This window comes from Chrysemys picta, chromosome 6, assembly GCF_011386835.1.
Source record: "Chrysemys picta bellii isolate R12L10 chromosome 6, ASM1138683v2, whole genome shotgun sequence".
Classification (NCBI taxonomy): Eukaryota; Metazoa; Chordata; order Testudines; family Emydidae; genus Chrysemys; species Chrysemys picta.
In genome coordinates this window covers 36,935,116-36,962,064 of record NC_088796.1, presented here as the reverse complement: position 1 = coordinate 36,962,064, position 26,949 = coordinate 36,935,116, and the positions used below count along the sequence as shown (strand labels likewise).

General features: G+C 40.8%; 1 protein-coding gene across 7 annotated transcripts in view; it reads left to right on the top strand.

The window, feature by feature from the left end:
• PDE4D (phosphodiesterase 4D) overlaps window positions 1–26,949 on the top strand; it is a 1,097,801-nt gene that overhangs the window by 905,868 nt on the left and 164,984 nt on the right. For all 7 annotated transcript variants that reach the window (XM_065599005.1, XM_065599006.1, XM_065599007.1 and 4 more), the window contains 2 exons: window positions 1,056–1,247; window positions 23,596–23,632. In XM_065599005.1, the coding sequence (XP_065455077.1) occupies window positions 1,056–1,247; window positions 23,596–23,632 (229 nt within the window). The remainder of the gene's footprint in view (window positions 1–1,055; window positions 1,248–23,595; window positions 23,633–26,949) is intronic.

The window sequence follows — 26,949 nt, the reverse complement described above, 5'->3', positions numbered from 1 at the left end:
GCTCCCCATTGATTACAGAGTCCAGTTCAAGGCTTTTTGTTCTGAGTTTTCAAAGCCCTTTGTGGAATTGGTTCTAGCTACCTAAATAAAACACCCTTCCCTGTTCTGTGACCATGGCCTCCCATGCCAGCTATGGTCCTTAGGAACAATTAAATTGTTGGCCAGTAGACAGAGCTTTGACAGGAACTGGATCTAGACAATGGAAATGGAACTCACTGCCGCAAGAAATAAGAATGGCCACAAATCTTACTGTGAATAGCCATAAATGCAAAGCTAATTTCTTTGACCTATCTTTACAATAAGAACAACCCCTAATACACTCACACCCCATAATTCTATTCAAGCATTATATTCCTACCTGCTGGGAATAAAAATAGGACAGTTGTTGTTGTTTTAATATTTGAGCAGTTGTCAGATATTATGATGCCCATGTAAGAAGCTAGATAGGAATCATATCCCTTGGAGAGGGGGAGGCAGGCCACAAAACAGGGGGACAAGGGCATGGAGGAGGAACCAGGGAAGGTGGGGAAAGCTTCTGGATCCACTCTGACTCCCTGGTGCTAATGTGTTCTTGTGGGCAAAGGCCTGAGCAGATTCTTGAAAACCACCTTCCCTCCCTGTTCCTGCAGTGATCCCTAATACGGCTGACCATAGGAGCAACTCCAGCTCATTGGCCCAAGCTTTGTGTTTCTGCTCTTACAGCACACTTTTCAGCTGAGAAAACACATGCATTGAGTCCATAGTGCCACCAGTGGACACCCCACATCCCAAGAAACGTGTAGACTTCAATAACCTTAATAGTGATTTATCTCTCCTCCCCCCAGTCATTCTTTCTTTGGTTATCAGCAATTCCACAGTATATTTCCAGAGACACCTGTTATTGATTTAACAGTGGAGTTGATCAGCTGTAGATTTTCCCACTATTAACAGAAGTTTTTAGCTATTGAAAAATGTGTTAGAGGCATCTGCTCTTATAGCTGCATTTGTTATTTTCAAAACTCTCAGCATAACTGTGGCATAAATCTTTTTTTACTCCCTCCCCCTCTTTCTTACAGTTTTGATGTAGACAATGGCACATCATCGGGACGGAGTCCCTTGGATCCCATGACGAGCCCTGGGTCAGGACTAATTCTCCAGGCTAACTTCGTCCATAGTCAACGTAGAGAGTCCTTCCTCTACCGGTCAGACAGTGACTATGACCTCTCTCCAAAGTCCATGTCCAGGAACTCTTCCATTGCCAGCGACATGTAAGTGTTTAAAAAAGAAAAAAAGTTGACCTCCCACATTTTAGCTATCATTTCATCCTATGTTAATCACAAGCCCAGGCAAAATGGTCTGTTACATTTTTGGTACCATAAATCAGCTCCTTCAGAAATCAAAGACAACAATCACAAATGCTGCTGAATTCACTACTAAGAGTTTTTTAAATCAACCTTACCTTACACATACATACTATTTTTATGCACTTAATTAGTTTTGTCAATCCAATTTCAAAATAACCAATAAATATGTCAAAACAGCCCATGGAATTCACTCAGTTTCTGAATGTTACCTTAGTGATATTTTTAAGGAATGCATTTGACTTATTTTAATCAGTGAGGCTGTTAATATATATATTTTTTGGCAAGGTGTGCAACAATTATCCTATGTAGCCTGTTGTAAACCCTGTGTACCATGGTTGCCTGTGGTTGTGGACAAAAGAAGTAAGGAACTGGAGAATGTATTTACTTTTCCAGCATTTCCACAAGAACAATTTCACACAAGGTTAACCATGTAGCAGCTAAATTGTGATAAGCTGCCCTTTTCTGAAAACGTTTATACTTTGTTCCTAAAAGTACACTGCTTTGGTAGTCCAGCATGGTGGTGAGAGGGATGAACAGCTTGTAAGGAGGTATCCTCACCCTGTTACAATCCAATCTATTCCCAAGACTCAAAATAAATAAATACATTTTAAAATTGCCCTTTTGAAGTATTTTTGAGGCTCTGACAGGAATTATTTAGCAGATTCCAGGGATGGGATGACTCCATCAGAGGCAGAAAAAGACTTCAACTTCCTTTCAGTTTGCTGACAAAACTTTAACAAGGGTCTCTTGAGGGGCTCCTCCAGCTTCTCACTGCTTTTTACTATTCTTCTGTTTTATGTACTTTCTGCCAGACGGGCTAATCTTGCAAACACATACCAAAACTAATGTTACTCATATGAGTAGTCCCAAGTCAAATGCAAATCTATTTTATTTATAAGGCGCTAAAAACACATGTAATTCTCTAACCTCTACTAATTTTTAAACTGCTAAAAATGAATAATAGCCTAATGATTTTTAAATTTTTAAATCTGCTCCAACTTTTCTTGCTGAGTATGTGTTTAGGGTTGAATTGTAAACCCCTAAAGTAGACAGACATGCTTGCAAAGGTCCCCTACTGAACAAGGAAATCAGGAGTATAGAAACATCAGATCTTGATGTAAGTGCTAAGATTTATTTTATAAAAAAGGAATAAAAAATCATTGAACATCATACTTTTTTAAAAAGTCACTCTTTGGGATGTGTGAATTCTCACTCATTATTGTGAAATGTATTTTCCTCTAGTATTCCAATCCTTAGGAATTTGGAACTGCTATTTGCAGCCTATATATCTTTTTATAGATGTTAATTTGTCTACCCAAGATAGCTCTTTTCCCATTTGAGTGCCATTTGAGGTGACATTCATCCCTGTGCCAAGAAGCAGCACAATGCCTATGCACCACGTAAGCCCTGTTGATTTAACACTTCCTAGGCCTAGTGCCACCTCTTTGCCCCCTTTCACCCTGTGTGAACAATATGGGTGAGACTAAAGATGAGTGAGACAAAAATGGTCTTGTCTTGCCTAAAAAGAATGTAAAAACACATTGTAATCACAGACAGTCAGTCTGATCCAGAGTCCTTACTTCCATGAGGCCAAACTTTTTGTGTCATCTCTTGTGACAATCCTACTTGAAAATCCTACTTTCCCAGTCTAAGGTACAACACTGATCCCCAACCTGCTAGTAGATGAGTTATTTCAGTTAACAATTTCAATTACTGCTCCTCCCATAAGCCAGTTTGGCATTTCCTTGATTTCCTAGTGAGATTTCAACACAGAGCAATAACTTGGATGAATGATTTAACTATTGAAACACCGAGGACATTCTTTTCTTTTTATATTTATAATCAGTGTTCCTTTGAAACAACATTAAACACGTAAGAACAGTTGGCTAATCAGAACTCACAAGTGGGTAAACATTCCAGTGCTCCCCATCAGACCAGAGATTCTGCCATTGTGCAATGGAGCAGCTGTTACACGTCCCTGCTCACTATGCAGGATGGAGGGGAGCATGAAATACAAAGAGCAGACCTTCTTACCTCTGGAGAGTCAAATACCCCTCTTTGACCAAGCATTTTCTTCAGACTGCCATTACTGGAATGTCCTGACATCATAAGTGTCTTCATCTGCTGTTCATTCAGACACTGAGGTGACAGAGGCTGGAAGCAGTCTGCACTCCACCCAGAAACAGAGATCTTCACACCTTCGGGTTAGGAGGCAACACATTTCTCGCACATATCCTAGTCATCTCAGTATCCAAATAAGAGATTGAGCCATCTATCTGATTGGTCAGCATTTCTGAAAAGCTGCTACTCAAAGCAGAAAGCAAAGGTCATATCACAATAAAATATACAACCAACATAATTTCCACAGAATCCTAAAGTACGCCTTGTTACAGGCAGAATTCTTAAAAATTAATTGTAATTGTGCAAAAAAATGAAGTGTACATAAATGTAAGGAAGGGGTGAGCAGAACTGAAAAGTTATACCTAGTCATTTTATACTAATGCTATGTGAAAAATTTAATGGGATACATTGTTGGGATACAATAAGATGTATATGGCTCATCTGAGCACACATTATCATATATCTGAGTTGCATATTTATCATTAAACCTTAGTAAACATGTTTCTGTTAAGTTTAATTAAATCAAAAAATTTGAATTTAAGAAGGAAATGAAAAAAGAAAAAGAAACAAAAACAAGGAAAAGAGAAAGAAAGACAGTAAAGAAAAAAACCCAAATATTTAAAGATCATTTACATTCATTAGTTATCCATTCATGATATCTTTGTTATGATCCCTCAGTATTACCTGTTCACCTCAGGACAACAAATATAGCAGCACTTCACAGACAAAAATAAAAACAAGAAAAATAATGAGGAAAAATGGATTGAGTTCCTGCTTAATTTTAACAGATGAATATTCTTCAGGGCAGCATGCACACATAAAGTTTACATTAACACAGGTATAAAATGTTGACCATACAACAACAAAAAAGTCCAGATATTTATCATTCAGAGTTACAGCGTGAGCAATGTGTAGCCCAGCAGTTAACATTAACACAACAGTGATCTTTGACAAACAAGATCACAAATCTTATTTTCAGGTCCGTGGTGGTTGTGACTGTAAAGGCTGCACAGCATTTTGGTTATTTAGTCAAAGGTGGGGGGAGGTCTAAGAAGACCTGGCACAGGATTCCAGAAGTGCTTTAAAACAAGTAAATATGAGTCAGGAAATAATAGTAATAGCAGGAGTATAATGATATATCCAACCTTATTTTTAATCCTCTTTGTTCTGCAAAATGATGCCAATTATTATGTTTATTACCAAGCTTTTCTTGCAAGTAGTCATAAACCCAGTTGGTCTCTTGATTTTAAATCAGGATCACTGGCAAGTCTCTTCTTAGTCAATAATTGTGAGATGTTGCTGAATTAATGTGAGCTTCCATACTGTGCTGTGATTCTTACCATTTTCTGAGCCCCCAAACAAATTACAGATGAAGACCTTCATGGCAAAGCTTACTTGCTTGGATGCTTTTTGTACACTGATTATCCAGTCAAAGAACATAGCAAATTCCACGTGGAATTCCAAATTGCAATTTGCTTTTTGGTGACATTCAGTGTGTTGCCTTTTGATCTGTGAAGCTTAGATACCTCTGAGACCATTTTCATCCTATGGACCCTCCTAACAGTTGAGAACAAACTTGGGCATTTTCCTCAGTTTCCCTAGATGTTAATGGTTAGGGTCAAGGCAGGGTTACATTCAGAAGGATTCTGGCAAAATCAGTTGTTTTATGAGTCTTCAAGATGAACAGCTCTAGCTCAAGGAATATGGAGGCCCTGACAAGCCTGTAAGCTCCTTTCGGCAAAGGGCATTTTTTTCTTTCTTCCTTAAAAGAAAAAGGTAAAGGGGAAAAAGATGGATTAGAGGAGGAAAAAATGCAAACTTCTAACACTAGCATCATAAAAGTCAAGAAATCAAGCATGCAAAGTCTGGAAATTCCAAAAGTTAAGGTAACAGTTGTTACCATATTATTTACTTTGCCATTTTGCAATTTGTTTATATTCTTGAGTTTTGGTTAAATAGAAACATTAATGTTTCTTTCTGTGTTGTTAATGCATATCACAAAATATATACACCTCTACCCCGATATAACGCTGTCCTCAGGAGCCAAAAAATCTTACTGCGTTATAGGTGAAACCACATTATATCGAACTTGCTTTGATCCACCAGAGTGCGCAGCCCCGCCTCCCCAGAGCGCTGCTTTACCACGTTATATCCGAATTTGTGTTATATCGGGGTAGAGGTGTAGGATATGCAGTTTAACTGGATTAATATTATAGGAGAAAATTCCAGAAACTCCGACTCTTGAGTGCCGATTTCTCAACCTCAACAGTGCATTAACTCTACCTTTACGTAATTCACAAAATGTACATATGTACTTGGAGGGAAATAATATATTGACTTTAAAAAAATTAGAGATGTCTGATTTCCATTACACATCAACATAAATTGGGGTTTTTAAGATAGCACTTTGGATTTCAGGGGTCGCAGGCGACAGAAAAAGCAGTAAAGAAATATTAAAGTGAAACACAAATGTGTAGTGTTATGAGTAAATACAGTCAGTAGATGGCAGTATTGATGTATTAAATTCATGATCTTATTATTTAATTAATTATTTTGGATTATCGCAGTGGCTAGGAGCCCCAATCATGGACCAGGACCCATTGTGCTAGACCCTGTAAAAACACGGAACAAAAAGATGTTCCTTCTCCCAAAGAGCTTACAAGACATACAGATAAGAGACAACATATAAGACAGCAGACAACAGATGGATACAGACAGATAGATGAGGGAGTACAAGGAAACAATGAGATATTATTGGTCAGCATGATGGGCAATGATTTCAGCACACCAGCAGCCTAAATATTGTCAAGTTTTTTATAGGCATCACAGCAACTGAGATTTTAAGGAGGAATGAAGAGGTAACTTTGTGGATGTTTACAGGGACCACCTCTGAAGTGTGAGGGGCAGCCTGGGAGAAAGAACAAAGGTGCATGTTTGAAAATTTAGCAAGTGGGTAAAGGAGGCTGGCATTATGTTGTATCAGCCAGGCAAGGTACTAACAACTTCAACAGGACTTTATTTTTACAGTGGAAATCTCTTTACCAAGCTGCTGCTGCTGCACCCTCTGTAACTCTCACTCAGCCTCCTCAACTCCTCCCCCCTCCTTCCTGTTTCCTATCCATTCAGACTTCCAACAGCCAGTGGTCCCAGTTCTAATAATCACAAGCAGCATCTAAACACCACACATTACTGGCCAGTCAGAAATGGGAGTCAGCATTTTGATATTGAATGAGAGAGGAAAGGCAGAACAGCGAAGTGTCACAATGTGGAGGAAAGATAGGAAGAATAGGAATAGACCAGGGGTTGGCAACCTTTCAGAAGTGGTGTGCTGAGTCTTCATTCATTCACTCTAATTTAAGGTTTTGCGTGCCAGTAATACATTTTAACATTTTTAGAAGGTCTCTTTCTCTAAGTCTATAATATATAACTAAACTATTGTTGTATGTAAAATAAATATGTTTTTTTCAATGTTTAAGAAGCTTCATTTAAAATTAAATTAAAATGCAGAGCCCCCTGGACCGGTGGCCAGGACCTGGGCAGTGTGAGTGCCACTGAAAATCAGCTCACGTGCCACCTTCGGCACGTGTGCCATAGGTTACCTACCCCTGGAATAGACCTATATGGCTGCATCAGGAGCTCTTGAAAGTCAAAAGGAAAGCCATACCAAAAGTGGAAACAAAGGTACATTGCTAAGAAAGAGTGTAGAAGAACAGCACATGTAGGACAAAATCAGACAGGTTAAGGGACAAAATGAGTTACAACAAGCAAAGGCATAAAAAGCAATAGGAAGTGGTTCTATAAATATTTCTAATGTAAGACAATAATGAAATAATGTGTGGTTTCATTACTTAATGGGGAAGGAGAGCAAATAATGGATGACACAGAGAAGGCTAAAGTTTAATGCCTTTTTTTAATTCACTCTTCACTAAAAAAGTTAGTTGTGACCAGGTGCTTAACACAATTAATATTAACAAGGAAGAAGGATCTCGGGCCAGAACAGAAAAATAACAGGTTAAAGAATACATAGATAAGTTAGATATATTTAAGTCATAAGAGCCTGATGAATATCACCCTAGAGTACATAAGGAACTAGGCAAAGCAATCTCTGAATCATGAGAACTCATGGAGGATTGCTAACGTACCAGATTACTGGAGAAGGGAAACATAGTACCTATCTTAAAAAAGGAGTAAAAGAAAGAGCTGGGGAATTATAGACCAGTAAGCCTAACTTGGATACTGAACAAAGATACTGGAACAAATTATTAAACAACCAATTTGTTTAAACCTGGACACCAACTGGACAAGGTCCTCTGGTACCCCATAGAATCATTATAGAGGCACCAGCAGTCTCCTAGAAATGTGTTGAGTGATTTCTTCAAAGAGAGAAAACCCCAGCGGTGGTCATTTCCCTCCAGCTTCTTTTCCACTAACTGTCTAATAATGAACATACCATCTATCATCCCCTTTTCTTTTCTAAAACCAAACTACTTTTTTCCTAAAATGGGCTCTACTACTTGATATTCTCTAGCAGTTTTATGCATTGGGGCAGTAGCTTAATTCCTTGGTACTTCAACCAAATCTGTATGTCACCTCCTCATTTGTAAATTAATACCAGTATGGACTTTCTCCATTCCCTTGGTATTTTCTTCTCTTTTCAAACTGTGTGCAGGACATATGTAAGACAGTGTGCACCAACTTTTCTAAAATCTTGGATTATTTCTGCTGTGACTTCATCCGGACCTGCTTCTTTTCTGGGTGCCATCTTCAGCAGGGCAGCTTTGATATCTGCCTCTCACAGGTCATTAACACATGTAATTATTGGTTCACATGATAGTATTGTAGCATATAAAGGGTTCTCCTTATTAAGTAGACCCTTATAGTATTCTCAACATTGGTTACATACCATGTCTCCTGTCACAACCAGTCTGCCTCCTGCATCATTTATGAATAATGTGTTCACACCATCTTTCTTTTGTTTCTTGTCCACACAATTGCATGTATTTTCCTCTGAGCAAGTTGAGGGCTGTTGTTCAACTCATTATGCAGTTTCTCTAAAGCTAGGCTTCTCGTCTTTCTGATTGTTTGCTTTGCTGCTCACTTGGAGGCTGTATAGATTGCAATTGCTTTTTCCAAGGGGTTATTTTCCATCACTTTTTCTGGCTTCTCTCTTATTTCTTACTGCTTTCTGCACCTTCTCATGATCTGAATAACTGTTAGCTAAATAGTAAATGTAATATATTAGATATCTTCCTAAAACATCATACTGTCTGACTGGCATCTTCTCGTTGAAGAATCCACTCGGAAATATCCTCACTCATTTTTAGCTTGGCAGTCCAGTGATTGACCTGTTTGCATTTGGAAACAGCAATAAAACACCCATGGCCTCCTCTCATGTGAGGACTTAGGATGTGAAGTGACAGATATTTTCTTGTAGACCTGGCCAAGGTGTGTTCTATATGCCTTTCCACTGCTCCCCAGAATCATTCAAAAGCTAGGATAGAGAAAGCAGCAGTGATACTATTTATGCCTTCTGACTGAAGGTGCTGTGGTTCACAGTACTCATTAACCTAGTGGTGAACCTCCCAGTTCATAGAGGAAATCTGCTAGTGCAAAGACCAGTTCTCCATCCAGGACCAATTCTCCATCCAGATTCAAAAATGGATAGTTGGATGATGTGATTAATACTTTCATGGATCCTACAAAGAAGTCAACAAACCGAACTTATTCTACTAGCTGGTGCAAGGTCCATGTTTTAACTACCATATTAGAGGGAGTGGAGCATAGGACTGAGTGCAGTGAGGCCTTCATGTAGCTGTAGAAGAGTGTCTACGCTGCAGAGTCCCGTGTTCTCCATGTGTTTGGGAAAAGAGAATTTTCCACAAATCCTCACATTAAGTGCTTTTTTAACGAGACTATCCTTATTCCACCCCGACAAGGTCCTCATTCTGGTCCTTGCAAGGATCATACAGTTAACTCCTGTTGGAACTGTGACTATACTTTTTTCTATTAAAGTGATGTTCTCGTTAGCTGTTTATCTCCACGACTTGAGTTTTTGAGGTTGGGTGCTTTGTCTGGTGAGACCCAGTGTTGTATCTTTGACTCAGACAGAAAATCCTCACAACCTTGGAAATAACAGGGTCTTTCTGTCATCTGACAGAGATGGAAAATGATATCCAAATATTTGGGTTTATTTTTTCAGGATTAATTATCCCCATGTTCCACAGTAGAAGAAAACGTGTTTCTCCCACTCATCCCCCAAAGTATAGTTTACACAATCTGTAATTTAGGAAAGTAGATTGGATATGGAAGTTGACTGAAGTGGAGAGAACTTCAGGTGGCGCGGCTTTCCCCTACTGCCTATGACTGACAGGTCTGGGTTTGCCCTGAAATTACAAACAGGCTGAAATACCCATTGTAGTGGAACTATGGATCTTATTACTCGAGGAAAGGACATTTTCAGGTAAACACAGATAAATGTTCTTAATCCTGCACTGTTTGTTCAGGTAAAACTTGCATTGAGTGCAAGTTTAAGCCCATGAAGGGAGAGCTCCTTGAAGCTTAGTGGCAGTTAAAAGTCGGCCAACCAGTTGAGCTACTATATAAGCTTCATCTGGGCCTTTACTATTAAAAAAATTAAATATATATTGTTTTCAAGAACAGAAAGCCAAATTACCCCATGATACAGCCTATACTCATATTTCTGAGCTAGAAAGAACTCTTATAATAATACACTGCAAGTAAACATGATGTCAGTTCTTAGGGTATGCAAGAAAAGCATTTTCCTTAAAGATGATCTGCAAAAAGTTTTCAATTTTAAGATGTTTGTAAGATTCAAGGAGAGGAAAAAATACATAGTTATTAAAAAATTGAATTAGCTCTATATTTTAACAAAATTAGAAACAACTATTGGCTTCCTTAGATTCTGAGGAATTTGGACTGCAGATTTCCTGATTCTTCTCTCAGAATGAGTGACATAAATATGTACAAGGGATGAAAAGAACCATTCTATTCTGAACCTCAAGTTTCATTCCCACTACTATATATGTTTTCTTTTGATCAATTTGATTAATTTCAACTTAGATGTGAGTGTTTTTCTGGAGCATTTCAGTAAAACGGGGGCATATTTTATTTATTAAAGCAAGAGAAAAGTATTTATGTCCTTTTAAGAAAAAGATGCAACACAGTTTTTTATTTTTAAGATTTTATATTTAAATTGGATAAGCCTTTAAGCTTCAAACTTGCTCTAGACTTTGGCTATTTTAAAGAAATCCTGATAACCCATTTTTAAAAAGTTATAAACAAAGGATAACCGAAAAGTTAATTAAAATGAAGACCAGTGCCTGAGTACTATGCCATTTCCAATTGCTTGCAATATTTTACAGAAATTCACAGGGTGTCAAAGGCAAAGTACTCACTATGATCCCCTTTTCAAACAGATTTGTGAAATAAGTCTGAGTTAATTCCCTTTGTTGACTATGAAATCAGTCAGTTTTTAAGCAAGAAAAGGGTGTGTTTCTTTATGACCATGGGATTTTTTTTCATGCATTTAAATCCAGGATCTCCTATGTCTTGTTCACTTGTCTTTACAATACCATATACTACTGGATATTTTTCTTTATGACATACAAGTAGAATTCATTTTATATTATTAAAAATGCAGAACCATCACTGGTAGTATTGCTTAACACTAAAACGTATTTGTTTTCCAAATAGAATTCTTTACTGCAAAACACACTACTTCTTCCTTCAATAGTTTTAAGGAGTCTGTTTTTCCTTTGTTGTGGAAATATTAAATGTTTAAAACAAGTTACTCACTAATACTATGCTTAGCAAAGGAAACTGAGTTCCTAAACCTTCTCTTTAGACAAAACTAATGCTGTTGCAGGAAGCATGTTACAATAAAAAAAGATTCTAAATTGAGAGTTCAATTAATCATAACAGTCCTCTCCTGGCTTGCTGCATAGCTTCTGCTAATGCGATAATGGGAGTTGCGTGTGTGTGCACCGCCTCAGGGTGGAGCGATGTGGAGAGATAGCCCTCTTAAAACTGAAAACTTAATGCTCATTGGGAAACATCTTTGTCCAGCTTCCAGCTCAGTGGTCACCTGATATGCACAGGGACTGAATTAACTTCACTATCAATCCAGACGAAACATTAGTTCATATTTCATCCCTTAGGGCACAAAAAGCTTCTTGCGTGCTTGCATTGATGATAGTTTTGTATTTACCGTGGAATTCATTCTCTAAAAGATGAAAAGTCTGAAATGGTATGTCCTTTGGTTTGTTTCCTTTGAACATACCTATTTTATATTCATGTACTTTTTCTTGACAACCAGAGTTAAGGAAATGGTTAAAAAGTGGGGAGGGGAAAGAGCCTATATGAATTAAATTCTGTATACCTCTGATATAGTCACCCAAAGCACTGTGAGTTCAGTAAAATTAGAATTGTGAAGCCAGCACATAAATCTGACACTCAGTTGGGTCATTCCCCAAATGCAGATGGCATGATAGTGCCAGGCACACGGAGAAGCCCGCCATTTTTTCTGCTCTCTATCCTTTGAGCTGAGACTCTGCTGGAATGGCATCATAATGTGATAATTCAGTTTACATTGTGATATCATAACACAGTTTGGACTCAAATTCCAGTTTTGACTATCACTGTAGCTAGAACCTGATCCTGAGTAGTCAGTATTTCTCTAGACCATGCCTATCATACGTGTATAGTTCTTTCCAAAAGCTTCATCAAGTCCTATAAGGTTTTAACAGAGCAGACATCACAAAGTCTAGGCATGGGGTACTCAGGCAATGTTACTTCACATGCAGTACTCGTGGGTTTCGCTCCTGCTACTGTTATTGTCTGGTGTATATGCACAACAAAACCGTAGGGCTTACAGACTGTCTTCTCCAACCCTGCATCCACAGGCTTCATACCATGTCTGAACCAGCCTCATAAAGAGGGGTGGGTGGATGTCATGTTTAATCCAAATATAGAAGTACACAGTGAGGATGGGGTTGTAATAGATTTTTTTTTGGTTCATCCTGAAGACCATAATAATATTCATAGATTCTAGGACTGGAAGGGACCTCGAGAGATCATCGAGTCCAGTCCCATGCCCTCATGGCAGGACCAAATACTGTCTAGACCATCCCTGATAGACATTTATGTAACCTACTCTTAAATATCTCCAGAGATGGAGATTCCACAACCTCCCTAGGCAGTTTATTCCAGTATTTAACTACCCTGATAGTTAGGAACTTTTTCCTAATGTCCAACCTAAACTTCCCTTGCTGCAGTTTAAGCTCATTGCTTTTTGTTCTATCCTTAGAGGCTAAGGTGAACAAGTTTTCTCCCTCCTCCTTATGACACCCTTTTAGATACCTGAAAACTGCTATCATGTCCCCTCTCAGTCTTCTCTTTTCCAAACTAAACAAATCCAATTCTTTCAGCCTTCCTTCATAGGTCATGTTCTCAAGACCTTTAATCGTTCTTGTTGCTCTTCTCTGGACCCTCTCCAATTTCTCCACATCTTTCTTGAAATGCGGTGCCCAGTAGTGGCCTTTCATATACTGCGCAATTTTTTGTGTGTAAACAGTGTAAGATCGGAGTCCAAGCACATCTACAGGGCAAATGACATTTTCCCTATATTTTGTTGTTTGATAAATTTTAATACATGAAACATATGCTGAAAGATACCTTACAGTGATATGCAGCATTTAAAAATGGGCCAATTTTATCACCCTGTCACCCCATTTATCCAACAGTCTAAGTTCCCAGCCCCAGAGTACAGTCAAAGGATGCCAGTTCCCCAGGGTTAATAACATTGAGCACAGCCTTTTCAAAGCCTACTGCCTGGCTCCACCCTTTTATGAAAGTATTTTCCAGCCATAGAGCACCATGCAGAGAATGCCAGCTGGCTGCTTGGCTTTCTCATCCAGTACAAACCCTGGGGAGATAACTGGGTGTATACCAGTGTAATACTCTACTTTAAAGTGATATAGAATTTCAAGATGCTCTTAATGTATTATCTCACCATATATTGTGTACATTTGTGAAAAGTAACCAGTTCTGTGGGATTTTAACTGGATACATTAGAAACCACATTTCCAAACCCACCTGTTTGCACTCACATATTTGACAATGTGGGCCAATATTGTTACTTACTGCATTCTTTCTTATGTGTGTATTCAAATCACTGAAGGAAGGAATATGTGATTTTTCCTCAAAGTTCCATCCCCCACGCTGTTCACTGTCTGCATGAAAGCTCATAGCTTGATCATATCTAAACAAATAGATGAGAACTGCATGAGTATGCCTATGGGATCTGGGAATCACACCCCTAACTCGTAGTCTAGATGTACCCTTAGCTAGGGCTCTCAGCAGGGCTTCTCCACCACTTGAAACTGTACAAAATACAGGAGCCTGTCTGCTCACAGGATTGAGCTGTTATCACTGCATATTATGCCCATCTTGTGCTCTTTATGTTATCTGTCTGTAGGATGGTGAATCAATTTTATTCTGGCCCCTTCGGTGGTAACAGCCTTTAATGAAGTGAGACCTCATTCATGACACCTCCTCAGGAGTTCCATCCTGGCAGACTCACACTCATATTTCAGGAGGATGACTTTTTAACTGCTGCGGTGGTCCCAAGGGGGTGTGTGAGACTCTCACCTTATGAATGTCTGTCTTGACCTATCTCACACCATTGTAAAAATAATCTGAAAACAATATTTTTTCCAGTTGTACTCTGTCATTCCTGTACGCATCCAGTTTTCTAATGCTCTTTTTGTTAAACAATTCTGCATTACTTGGTTTTATATAATAGTTTGTCTGGGTTTCTTTTTTCTGTTTCACTATGTCTGTAATTATTCTATATTATAGTTCGGTGGCAGTGCCACTATAGTTCAGGTTGAGTCACAACTTCTGTTTAAAGGTTGACCATTCTAGGACCTCCATAAAAACAGGCTTAGTTGGATTCCTTTGAAATTTGGTGTGCCTCAGTCGGATGCAGGGTAGGATTTAGAGACCTAACTTTGAGGTAATTTGACCAAGAGGCTGCAAAGATATAAGCTGCCCCAAAATAGCCATTTTACAAAAAGTTTCTAGGCAATGTTTCTTTGCCCAGAGCTAGAGCTCAAACTATTGATGTGGGTCAAAATAGTTTGTCTGTTGAGTTTTACCCAAGGCAATGCACGGCACCCACTAAATCTTCGGGAGACCCTAATTGAAAATGATATTTAAGAAAATGTACATTCTGTACATTCTTTTTGCGCCAATAAAGAAAAATAGCTAGTGGGTTCCAATTCCCACCATTTAAAGCTCAACTCTTCTAAGTGCTCTAACATCTGAATGGTTATTCAGATGGCTTTGAAATTTGGTGTGCCTAACGTGGGTATGCCTAACACAATGACTGCTCCTGGAGTGTATGTAAATAATTCCATTGACTATTGTCAGCTCCAGAGGAACAGAGGGAAGGTGGTGTGCCATGGACAACATATTTTTCCCCCTTTTTGTCCTTTAGTAGTGTTAGATGGAAACCTGTGGGTGAGAGTGAATAGGTTGTAAAAGGAGGTGAAGAGCTTATACATTTCAGCGACTGTGGGGTTGGCAGAGTAGAGCTATGTGTGTTAATGATGTGTACCAGGGCATTGCTCAAATAAGGCAGAGTTAAGATTTTATGGACAACTGTAACTGTGAATTTCCTGGTTTTCAGAAGTTTAAGTTTTGCTCAGGTCAACATTCTGCACGGGGACGACATACCATCAAGCAACTTTAACTCTACCTTAATGTAGTTTTTTTGCCACTGAATGTAGTAAATGTTGACCACCCTGAATGCCTCAGCATGGAGACACTTTTCAAATTCAGTTATAATTATTATTAAATGTGTCCAAGTGCTCTGTCAGTGGCTTTTTCAAAATTTGCCACCACATCTTTTTGCACACAAAAATCTAAGTTATGAGAAATAAATGGAAGTGTATGAAAATTGTTCACTTCTGGTTTTGCAAATTTTTCCCCATGTTTTGTGACACTCACAGTCACCCGCTAGTAATTATTCTGTGAATAGTCTTTTTTCAAATTAAGCTAATCTTTTCAAATTTCTTGTGCTAGTAGAAAATTATTCTTTACATACCTACTTTCATATCTGAGTTCCATAGAAAGAGATTAACAGATAGATACTGATATCCCAGTGAGTAAACATGGATTCTGCTGAATTGTGTCATGCTAATAGGGACCCGAACCATTTCTCCCAGCCTTAAAGGTTAACAACCTTGTCTATGTTTAGAAGCTTGTGTTGTACTCTACATGGCTTACATTTCTTCTTTCTTCTTTCTGGAAGTAGATGAGGGACCCCAGGCTAACAAGAATTCTGAGAGTTTCAGCTACCAGCCTCCATACCACCTGAAAGGGAAACAGCAGGATAACTGTAGGTTGTTGTGTTTTAATACACAGCAGTACCCTGTAGGTCAATAGGAAATCATATATGCTTTGCAGTTTTCCATGAAAAGGATCTTTGTTTGTTTTGTTTGACTTCCTATTTTTTGTTATGATGAGATCCAAAGATACAGGGCTTGATTCATCCCCCACATATGGAATGGAGGGCAACTTGTACTCACGAAAAGATTCACCCCTGTGGTATGACCAACATGTGATATCATTGCCCACTCCCGAGAGAGAGAGACTGTAATGAATCACTTCATCTCCCTGGTGCTTTAGAGACACCCTCTCTCTGGCCATTCCTGCTCATTTTGTGGACAAGCCCAGCCAGATCCAGGTCTCTGGCAGAATTGGGGATTGAGGGGTTGCCCACAACACAAGCTGATTTTTCTGTCAATGAGTCTGGCCCACAGTGTGCTAGTAGATTACTTCGCTTTGTGCAAGCTTCGATACTTGAGCTCTCAATGATACACTTTTATCAAAATAATTGCAATTCCTGTAAATTGCATACTTAACTGAAGGAGCTTTTGAAATGTGAAAATTAAATACCTGATTAGTTTTAGTTGATTAAACGAATATGTAATAATGTCCACTCTAAAGAGCAAAGTGCTGCAGCATTCCTCCACAACTGAGTGAAATACAATGCATCAAGAACTCAAATAGTAGAAAGAAGTAAAAACAAAACAAAAAAAACCCACCACTGGAGAAGGCTAAATCATCCTCTCTCATGGAAAAAACTATTCAAATTCTCAAATACGCTGGCATTTATTCCTTTGGGAGGAGAGGGGTGGGGCATGGAATGGGCAGGAAGCACAGCTTTTGAATCCCACAGAGTCTGAAGATCTGTATGAAAAAGAAGCCACAGCAGCATGGCACAGTAGATAGCACATGAGGGGCTGCCTTTCTATGCTGCTGCTGTGATTGGCTGAGTCCTCTGCAACTGAGTCATAGCAATAGTGCAGGGGATGCTACAGTAGCTAATGCTTCCTGAGGCAGGGTTAATCTTCATGAGAGATCCAGGTGCCTTTCCAGCAGACCAGATAATGCCATGAAAGGGCAGTCTTTAGTTTAACCCCCTATTGACTCCAAAGCATGTTACAGTCTATGCCGGAGGTCTCATTGGATTCTAGGAAGTATGAGGAATGCTCTGGGAGTGGCATTCCCTCACCTGTGCTCCTATTTATTTTTTTTAAATAATTTTTAGTAACAAGGAGACTTTATGATACATGAAAGGATACATTACTTCCTTTTCTGACAGGGCTACTAGATTAGTAGATGGGGAGAAGCAGTAGACATGATATATCTTGATTTTAACAACGCTTTTGACACAGTCCCACGTGACATTCTGATAAGTAATCTAGGGAAATGCAGTCTAGATGAAATTACTATAAGATGGATGCACAACTGGTTGAAAGACCATACTTAAAGGGTAGCTGATAAATGGTTTGCTGTCAAACTGGGAGGGTATGTCTAGTGAAGTCTCATGGGGATCAGTCCTGGGTCTGGTATTGTCCAATATTTTCATTAATGACTTGGATAACAGAGTGGAGAGTACACTTGTAAAATTTGCCAATGGAGTTGGGGTTGTTTGCACTTTGGAGGACAGGATTAGAATTCCAAAGAACCTTGACAAATTGGAGAATTGATCTGAAATCAACAAAGTACTACACTCAGGGAGGAAAAAATCAAATGCACGACCACAAAATGGGGAATAACTGGCTAGATGGTAATACTGCAGAAAAAGGATCTGGGAGTTATAGTGGATCACAAATTAAATATGAGCTGAACATGTGATGGAATTACAAAAAAGTTAACCTCATTCTGGGATGTAATAACAGGAGCATCATCTGTAAGACCTGGGAGGTAACTGTCCCACTCTGCTAGGCACTGGTGGGGCCTCAGCTGGAGTACTGTGTCCAGTTCTGGGTGACACACTTTAGGAAAGATGTGGACAAATTAGAGAGAATTCAGAGAAGAACAACAAAAATAATCAAAAGTTGAGAGAACCTGACTTATGAAGAAAGGTTAAAAAAGCTGGGCATGTTTATTCTTGAGGAAAAAAAGAGTGAGAGGACACCTGATAACAGTCTTCACATATGTAAAGGGCTGTTAGAAAAAGGACAGTGGTCAATTGTCCTCCACGTCCACTGAAGGTGGGACAAGAAATAATGAGCTTGATCTGCAGCAAGGGAGACTTAGTTTAGATATTTGGGAAAACTTTCTAGCGATAAGAGTAGGTCAACACTGGAACAAGCTTCCAAGGGAAGTTGTGGAATCCTCATCACTAGAAATTTTTAAGACCAGGTTGGACAAATACCTGTCAGAGATGGTCTAGGTTTACTTGTTCCTACCTCGGCACCTGGACTTGATGATCTCTTGAGATCCCTTGCAGCCCTACACTTCAAAGATTATGTACTTTGAGCTGCCCTCAAATTTTTAATGTGTTGCTGATTTTTATATTGACAGCTCGGAACTACATTATGGAAGACAGGTGGTAGTTTGGGAAGCCAGGGATTTTGGTAGTTGAGTAGTAGAAATCTGAAGTATTTTCCACTTGTAAGGTATGGGAGGCACTCTGAATGTTTGTTACCCATGAGTAAGGCTACGTTTATGTCATGGAGGTCATGGAAATCACGGAATCCGTGACTTCCAGAGACCTCCGTGACAATCTCTGCTTCAGCCTCAGGGGTTGCAGGCGACAAGCGACTGCAGCAACAAGCGACAGGAACCCCTGGGCAAAGTTCCAGCAACAGCCTCGCACAGTGGGAGAGAGATGCCTCGGGCAAACGGCTGGGGTGTCCCGATTTCTCTTTGGGAAATATGGTCACCCTGCAGCTTCCAGCTGCCATGGGCGGAGGGGGAACCCCACAGCTCCCAGCCACCATGGTGGTGGGGGAAACCATGGAGCCGCAGCAGCAAAAGTCACAGACAGGTCACGCCTTCTGTGAATTTTTGTTTATTGCCCGTGACCTATCCATGACTTTTACTAAAAATAAACATGACAAAATCTTAGCCTTACCCATGAGAGGACTGAAGCTTTTGGCAGTAGGAAGAGGATGCATCTCCAAATTCCCCTCCCAATTTTGGGTAGAGGCAGCAGTGACTTGAAATTTTGGGGACATTACTGACCACCCACCATGACCTTAGATAACTTTTATAACTAACTCTTTTGTTTCCATGACTCAGCTCACCAAGGATGGGGATCAGGATAGATTAATGAGAACTCCTTACACATTGGTTTTAGGATAGTGCCTCTGCACCCAGTGACAGGGTCCCACTGAGGATCAGACCCTTCAAAAAACATGCTGCTTGGGCTTATTTTTATGGACATGCTCAGCTGTTTATATGCTTTTGACCCAAGTGGTAGAACCATTGGATTGACATCAGACAGACAGGAGAGTGGCTTACTTGAAAATTCAGGGATTCCAGCTGATGCACAGACAGTAAAAAGGCCAAACAAGCAAGAAGGTTTTATTGAAGAGGAGGTGAACAAGCTATTATGCAGCAAATAACACGACTTCCCCCAGTCTGGAGGTGTAAGAAGCATCATCTGTACGTAGGCTAGATATAGACTAGAGTGTAGCCCTGCAAGAGAGATCCCAAATAGTAATGTGGGGGAGTAAAGGAAAAGGGGGATTCACAAGCAGAGACCTTGCCACAATGCATCCCTATGAGATGTTGTTTTGCTCTGTCACTAAAGAACGTTACATAGCTCATAGGCAACAGTGAATGGAAATTAAGAGAAAGACTGGGCATGTTTAGTCTTGAGAAAAGAAGACTAGCAGGGACATGACAATAGTCTTCAATTGTGTTAAGGGCTGTTATTAAGAGGATGGTGATTGTCACCTTCTGGCCTTCTGAATGGGTCAGGCATTCAGCCTAACTGTGACAGGCTCTGCTAAAGAGAATGAGCCAACCCAGACCTATCTGTGAGTACTTAATTGCCTAGTGGCAGTTAATTAGCTAAGGAACTCCTTGGTCTAATAAAGGGTTATGAGGGCTCAGTTAGGAGGTTCCAGAAGACAGGGAGCCCCTGAAGAGAGGGACTCCTCAGGAGAGCTGGTTAGCACGGGCTCTTCAAGACAGTCTGCCCACCTCTTCGCCTCTTAATAGTTTGTGGCAGACCCTCAGAGCCTCTCCTGCTGCCGCAATGCCCCCCAGAAACTTGTGCAGTTAGGTCAGAAGCTGTTGGGGCAGACCCCCGCCTACGGCTGTAGAGGCTGCTGGGCCCAGTGACAGACCCTTTCGGATGGGAACGGTCCGACACCACGCCAGGATGAAAGGCCCTGCATGCAGCCAAGACTTGCTCCCTAGGCAGGTGATACCCCCAGTGGGGGCCACCCTTCCCAGTTGTCCTATCCAGACAGATTGACACCTGCTCCCTGAGCCTCAAGGTGGGGCAAGCCCCAGCTCAGCACCCTTGGAGCTGCTCAGCTCAACCATAACAGGATCTGGGCACCAACAAGGGCATATCCTAGCCCATAGGGCCCTAGTTAACAGGCACCGTGGTGCCCCCACTCTCTACAAAACTACCTGGACTGGGGAAGCTGATCCCCCTTACATAGGGTGTGGCAAACTCCTTCTCACAGGACAGATTGGGGGGTCCCTGCACCATGGTCCTTGCACCCTCACTCTGGCCCCACGCCCAGCTCAGCCCAACATGTTGGCCCCTGCACCACTCATTTGCCTGCCTGACCCCAGCCCTCACCACCTGCCCAGCACCTGGCAGTTCCCAGCACCTGTGCACCCCCGCCCACACCCCTGCCTGGCTCTTCACACCCACAGATTGCACCTGCCATGCAGCACAGCAGCCACACCTGCTCCCCCGCAGTCTGCCACCTGCACCATTCTGGATGAGCTGCTTGCTGGGAGCCCTGGACACTGGAGTTGAAGGACCAGCCGTAGTGGAAGTCCAGGATGGAAGCTGGGGCCAAGGCAGGCGCCAATGGCTGCCTGAGCAGCCTGGGTTGTGGAGGCCAGGTGCAGAGTGGAAGGTGTGAGCTAGGTGCTGACATGAAGCCAGGCAGGTAGTGACACTTATGGCCAAAGCCACAGCCATGCTTGCAGTACTGCCAAGGAGCAGCCCTGAGCCGCAGCTACAATCTTGCCCATCCAGGGGGGGGGGGGGGGAGCAGCTGGGGAAGGGGTGGGAGTGCTTCCCTGGCAGCCCAGCTGGCAACCATTTCCTGCTCTTCAGAACCTCAGCTGGCTCCATCCATGGTCTGGTTCCATCCTGCTCTTCAGAACCTCAGCTGGTTCCATCCATCCTGCCAGCGTCATCCATCACAGAAATCTCCATCCAAGTCTGCCTATAGCTAGGGCAGCCTCTGTTGGTTAGGGAGCTCACCAGGAAAGGGAACCTAGGAAGAGTGCTCCAAGACACACAAGGTTCTGAAAAGGAAGGAAGAGCTATGAGTGCCAAGCCCCTAGGGAGACCTGTCTGATTACCAGACAGCAACAGGAACTATATGCCCTTTCATAGAAGAGTTGCTATGGTTTGACCTCTGTGGGGACCCTGAACCCAGAAAAGGAACCCTCTTCCAGGTGATGGCAAGATGCATGGCTCCAGGGGCTCGTCCTAGGTCAAGAGGGCCTTACCGGTAAAGAGCCTAAGACAGAGGAAGTTGATGGATTTAGGTAGGGCAGACAGATTAGAGTGAACTCATCCCCACTTGCCCCCAGCTAGGATGGTGGTTAAAATCTTGTTTACATACCACATTTGGCCTTTTGTTAAATAAATTAGACCCCTTAAGAGGTTTGCCAGCTCCTTCCCTGACCATGTCAGGCATGCCTTCACCTACTTCTGCAAGACCCCCTCCCCCTTAAAATACACACTTCTTCCCCCTTAAAACCTACTCTTCCATTCACATAAATATTAATACAAGCGATGACAATAAAAGCAACTAGTAAAGTGTATGCTAGACATCACTGGTCACTCACTTAAATTTTGTTTCATCCTATTCCCCATCCTTTGTTGCAATGTCCCAGAACATCAAAGGTATTTGGGCTCCTAATTTCTATTTGATCTGGGCCTGTCTGCTTATATTCAGAGCTTTTTGGGACCACGATGTTGCAACACCTATAAATCACCTGCTATCTTGTGGGCACTGTCTAAATAATAACAGTCGCTTTCTAGCAAATCAAATGCCAGTTAAATTTCTATTTTAATCATAAAAGTTCCTTAGAAGTGACCTTTTTATTACTATGAAAAGTCCCCTTCTAAACACACTCCGTCTTTCTCTCATATATACTTAAATTTTCCCAGTGGAAGGAAAGCTCCCTTATTAAAAATAGGTTTAAAATTTTAAGCACATTAAAATACAAACTGTCAGTAACAATTTTGGATGAATGATTTCAGGTGCTAAAGCTGCAATCTATAACCTGTGTGACATATCTATTGCACAATAAATCAGGCATATTAAAAACAAATTATTATTAAATTATTTCTTTGTGAATCATTTTCTGGCTTTTATTGACTGTTCTCTTTGCCTTATTTTAAAAATAAAAATTAGAAACTCCTAGTTCCAGCTAGTTGGATAAAGCTAGCATTATTATTTTGTCTGAAAAGAACATAGGTGCCAGGTAACTCTAGGATTAGAGCCCTTATTCTATAAAAGTAATGTTAGACAAATTGTTCATAGACCACGCAGCAGTTTATATATAGTTATTGGAGCATATTTGGGGGGAAATATTTCAAATGATGACTTATCGGACTGTGTATATATCTGTCATGAGTTAATTACAGTATATTCATTATCAGTCACAGTTTTGTGAAAATTTAATTAAAGAATGGATAAACTGTATGTATACATCAGCCCTCCAAGTTTTTTTGCCCTGTGGTTACTTAGTACCTCTGGTAACTAAATGTAAAAAATCGCACACAGGCCGTGACTATATGTGGTAGTTTATGTGTAACTTTGAAATTTTATTCATCAGGGAAGTGGGAATTACTTTAGACCATAACCCAGTTTCCTCTAACAAGAAATTTTCGTTACTGAAGAGATGATAACCCCCTTTCCCTCCCTCCTCCACTAAGACACATCATTATGACACCTTGCGTCTACATCACCTATCATGGTGTGGGTGCGGTTGCTACAGCAACAGCACACATTAAGTAACACTCCCATATAACTTCAGATATGTGAGTCAGTTTTAAAGTTTAACTAGGTTTTTATTAGTCTGTGATGTAGTCCCCAGTCATCTGCAGTTACTAGCTTGTCCAATGCTCACAAATTATAATCTGTTAGTAACACTTAATGCAAATCACTTTCAATATTTAGGTGGGCTGGGTTCCTCCACCAAAACTAATTGTGGGTGCTACCAGCCACATAGGCATGCCTGGTTAACTCTTATATGAAAGAGATTCCGTTTAGTTTCAAAGAAGGAGGGAAATGGAAGTTTGGGAATGTGATCTTTGCTGATTCATCCTGTCTGTCCGTGTTCATCTGTCCAACAAGCAGCGTGAAAATCAACTGGTTCTCCAGCGGTCCCATAAAGACACCACGTGATTGGACAACTGCTAAATGTTTTCCTTTCAGAGGCATTTTTAAAGCAGCTGGGATGAATGGATGTTGAGGAATAAGACTAAGGTTAAATAAAGTAATTTATAAGACTTAATTTATGTCCTGATTTTTTTAAAGTAGCTTCAATGAGAATAGTCATCAATAACATCTAATTTATAATTTTGTTTATTTTTCAGACATGGAGATGACTTGATTGTGACACCATTTGCTCAGGTAGGCACAACTTACCATATATACATATGAAATAATAAGATGAGTAATCTAATTTTCAGGTTATGTTACAGTTTACATTTGAAGGGCCCCACGGTCACACCCATTGTTTCCTGTCTCTTATCTTGAAATCAGATTTCTTGCTTGATTCGGGGAAGGAAAAGAAAAAACATTGTCAACAAGCTGATTCTGCCACAGATGTTACCTATAGCTCTTTTTTATTGGTTTACCCCTGATTATTTGTGTAGTAAAAAGCAATTACATAAACTACAAAATAACCTAGTTTCATTTCTCCTCAACTATTGTATCAAGCCATAGTGCTATTGTGCCATCAACAGGACAAAACTGTGATCTCCTGCTATTAAAATGTCAGTATACTCTGTCATCATCAGTTTACTAGCCACTTTCAGCTCTTTATGTGCAGGTATTTTTATATATAATAATTCTCCACAGAATATGTTCACTTACACAATCACATATATTAATTATTTAGTTTTGATTCTTGTAACCAGGTTTTATTATGTTTTACAAAATATCAATTCAAATATAATTATAACAAATATAAAGCATGGGTACATTTTAACAATATAGGTGTCTTATGATATATCAATAGTTAAGTATTTCAGAGTTGAATTTCTGAACTCTTGGGACCACATTTTCCTCTCAAGTAGATGTGGGCATCTCTCACTGAAGTGACTGAGAGTTGCCTCTGTGTATCTAAGGGTAGAACTAAGCCCATGGAGCTGTATATGATTGGAGATGAAAGAGGAGAGGAAGGGTGAGGCATAGTAGAATAAAGTAAGAACAATGTCCTCCTTCAGTTTGAGCATCCAGATTTTCTTATCATGATGTTTGTGCATGCGGCACAGGAGCCAGCAAACAGAGCTGTAAACAGAGGAGTTTGAGTGGGAGTTTGCAAGGGGAGTTTGAGGGGAAGACTAGGAGAACCAGGCAGAGGAACAGACAGCCTAGTGAAGGGAGTGTGTGATGTTCTGGCAGTGTTGTGGTGCTTGTTGGGGGTTTGTTTTGCTGTGGAGGGTGGTGTTTGTTTCCTGGACTAATAGGACTTAGGTGAGAAGGCTATGACAGATACAGAGGCAGCAGTGGTAGTGACCCAAGCAGTGGAAGACACAATGAAGATGACTGGATGTGGAAACTGATCCTGGAGGGGGTACCTGAAAAGAGTTTTGTCTGCATGAAGTGTCGCCTGATAGAGCTGATGGAAGAAAAGATAAGAGGATTGGAGATGCAGGTGGAAACTCTGGTTGAGTTTCGAAGGGGGTTCGAGCAGATGATGGAGCAAAGACATGAGGAGGCTGAAGGAAAAAGCTCATACTTGCAGATGGCAGGAAGACTGCTGGGTGAGGAAAGTGGACAGTGGAAGCATGTGACTAAGAGAACCAGGCAGAGGAAAAGACGGGCTAGTGAAGGAGACATAGAGCTCAGGAACAGGTTTGCGGAGTTGGAAAATGAAGAAGGGGCACAGTAGGTGGTCACTGACGGTGGGAGGGCAAGGAAAAAGAGAAGAGCAGCTAGTTCTGTAGGAAGAGGGGAAGAGTCAATGGAGATAACAACACCAAATATGAGCCCCAGGAGGATACAGGATGGGTTACAGAGGATTGCAAGGGAGAATATGAATCGAGAGGACTTGCAGCCAGAGGGAACAGGGGATAGACCAGAGAATCGCACCATCGCCAGGAAAAGGCAGGTCTACATGATTGGGGACTCCTTACTGAGAAGAATAGACAGGCCTGTAACCAGAGCTGATCCGGAGAACAGAAGGGTGTGCTGTCTGCTGAGTGCTAAGATACGGGATGTGGACCTGAGGCTGAAGAGGATCCTGACGGGAGCGGGAAAGAATCCACTGATTGTCCTGCATGTGGGAACAAATGATACGGCTAGATTCTCGCTGGAATGTATGAAGGGAGACTATGCCAGGCTGGGGAAGACGCTCAAGGAAATCGAGGCTCAGGTGATCTTCAGTGGGATTCTGCCTGTTCCTAGGGAAGGGCAGCAAAGGTGTGACAAGATCATGATGATCAACAGATGGCTCAGGTGCTATAAGGAAGGCTTTGGGATGTATGGCCACTGGGAGGCATTCATGGACAGAGGATTGTTCTCTCGGGATGGACTTCACCTGAGTAGGGAGGGAAATAGACTTCTAGGATGGAGGCTGGTGCAACTGATTAAGAGAGCTTTAAACTAGGAATTTGGGGGAGATGGTTGGGAGATGTCCAGGTAATCTCCACGCCGGATTTTAACATTGAGAGGGAAGAAAACGAAGAAAGAAAGGATACAGCCAGGGGTAGGAGAATGGACATGAGGAAAGATAGTGTAGATACCAGTCTAATAGGTGATACTGGCGGTAGAATGTCTGTGCCTAATCAGGTAAAGAATGTGAGCGAAGCCAAACAGCAACAATTAAGATGTTTGTACACCAATGCGAGGAGCCTAGGTAACAAAATGGAGGAACTAGAGTTACTGGTGCAGAAAGTGAAACCAGATGATATAGGGATAACAGAAACATGGTGGAATAGTAGTCATGACTTGAGTATAGGTATTGAAGGGTATGTGCTGTTTAGGAAAGACAGAAATAAAGGTAAAGGTGGTGTAGCAGCATTGTATATCAATGATGAGGTAGACTGAAAAGAAATAAGAAGTAATGGAATGGATAAGACAGTGTGTGTCTGGACAAAAATCACACTGGGGAAGAAAGCTACTAGAGCCTCCCCTGGAATAGTGCTTGGGGTGTGCTATAGACCACTGGGATCTGATTTGGGTATGGATAGAGACCTCTTTAATGTTTTTAATGAAGTAAATACTAATGGGAATTGTGTGATCATGGGAGACTTTAACTTCCCAGATATAGACTGGAGGACAAGTGCTAGTAATAATAATAGGGCTCAGATTTTCCTGGATGTGATAGCTGATGGATTCCTTCACCAAGTAATTGCTGAACCAACAAGAGGGGATGCCATTTTAGATTTGGTTTTGGTGAGTAGTGAAGACCTACAGAAGAAACAGTTGAAGGGGACAATCTTGGTTTGCGCGATCATGAGCTAATTCAGTTCAAACTAAATGGAAGGATAAACAAAAATAGATCTATGACTAGGGTTTTTGATTTCAAAAGGGCTAACTTTAAACAATTAAGGAAATTAGTTAGGGAAGTGGATTGGACTGAAGAACTTGTGGATCTAAAGGCGTAGGAGGCCTGGAATTACTTCAAGTCAAAGTTGCAGAAACTATCAGAAGCCTGCATCCCAAGAAAGGGGGGAAAATTCATAGGCAGAAGTTGTAGACCAAGTTGGATGAGCAAGCAT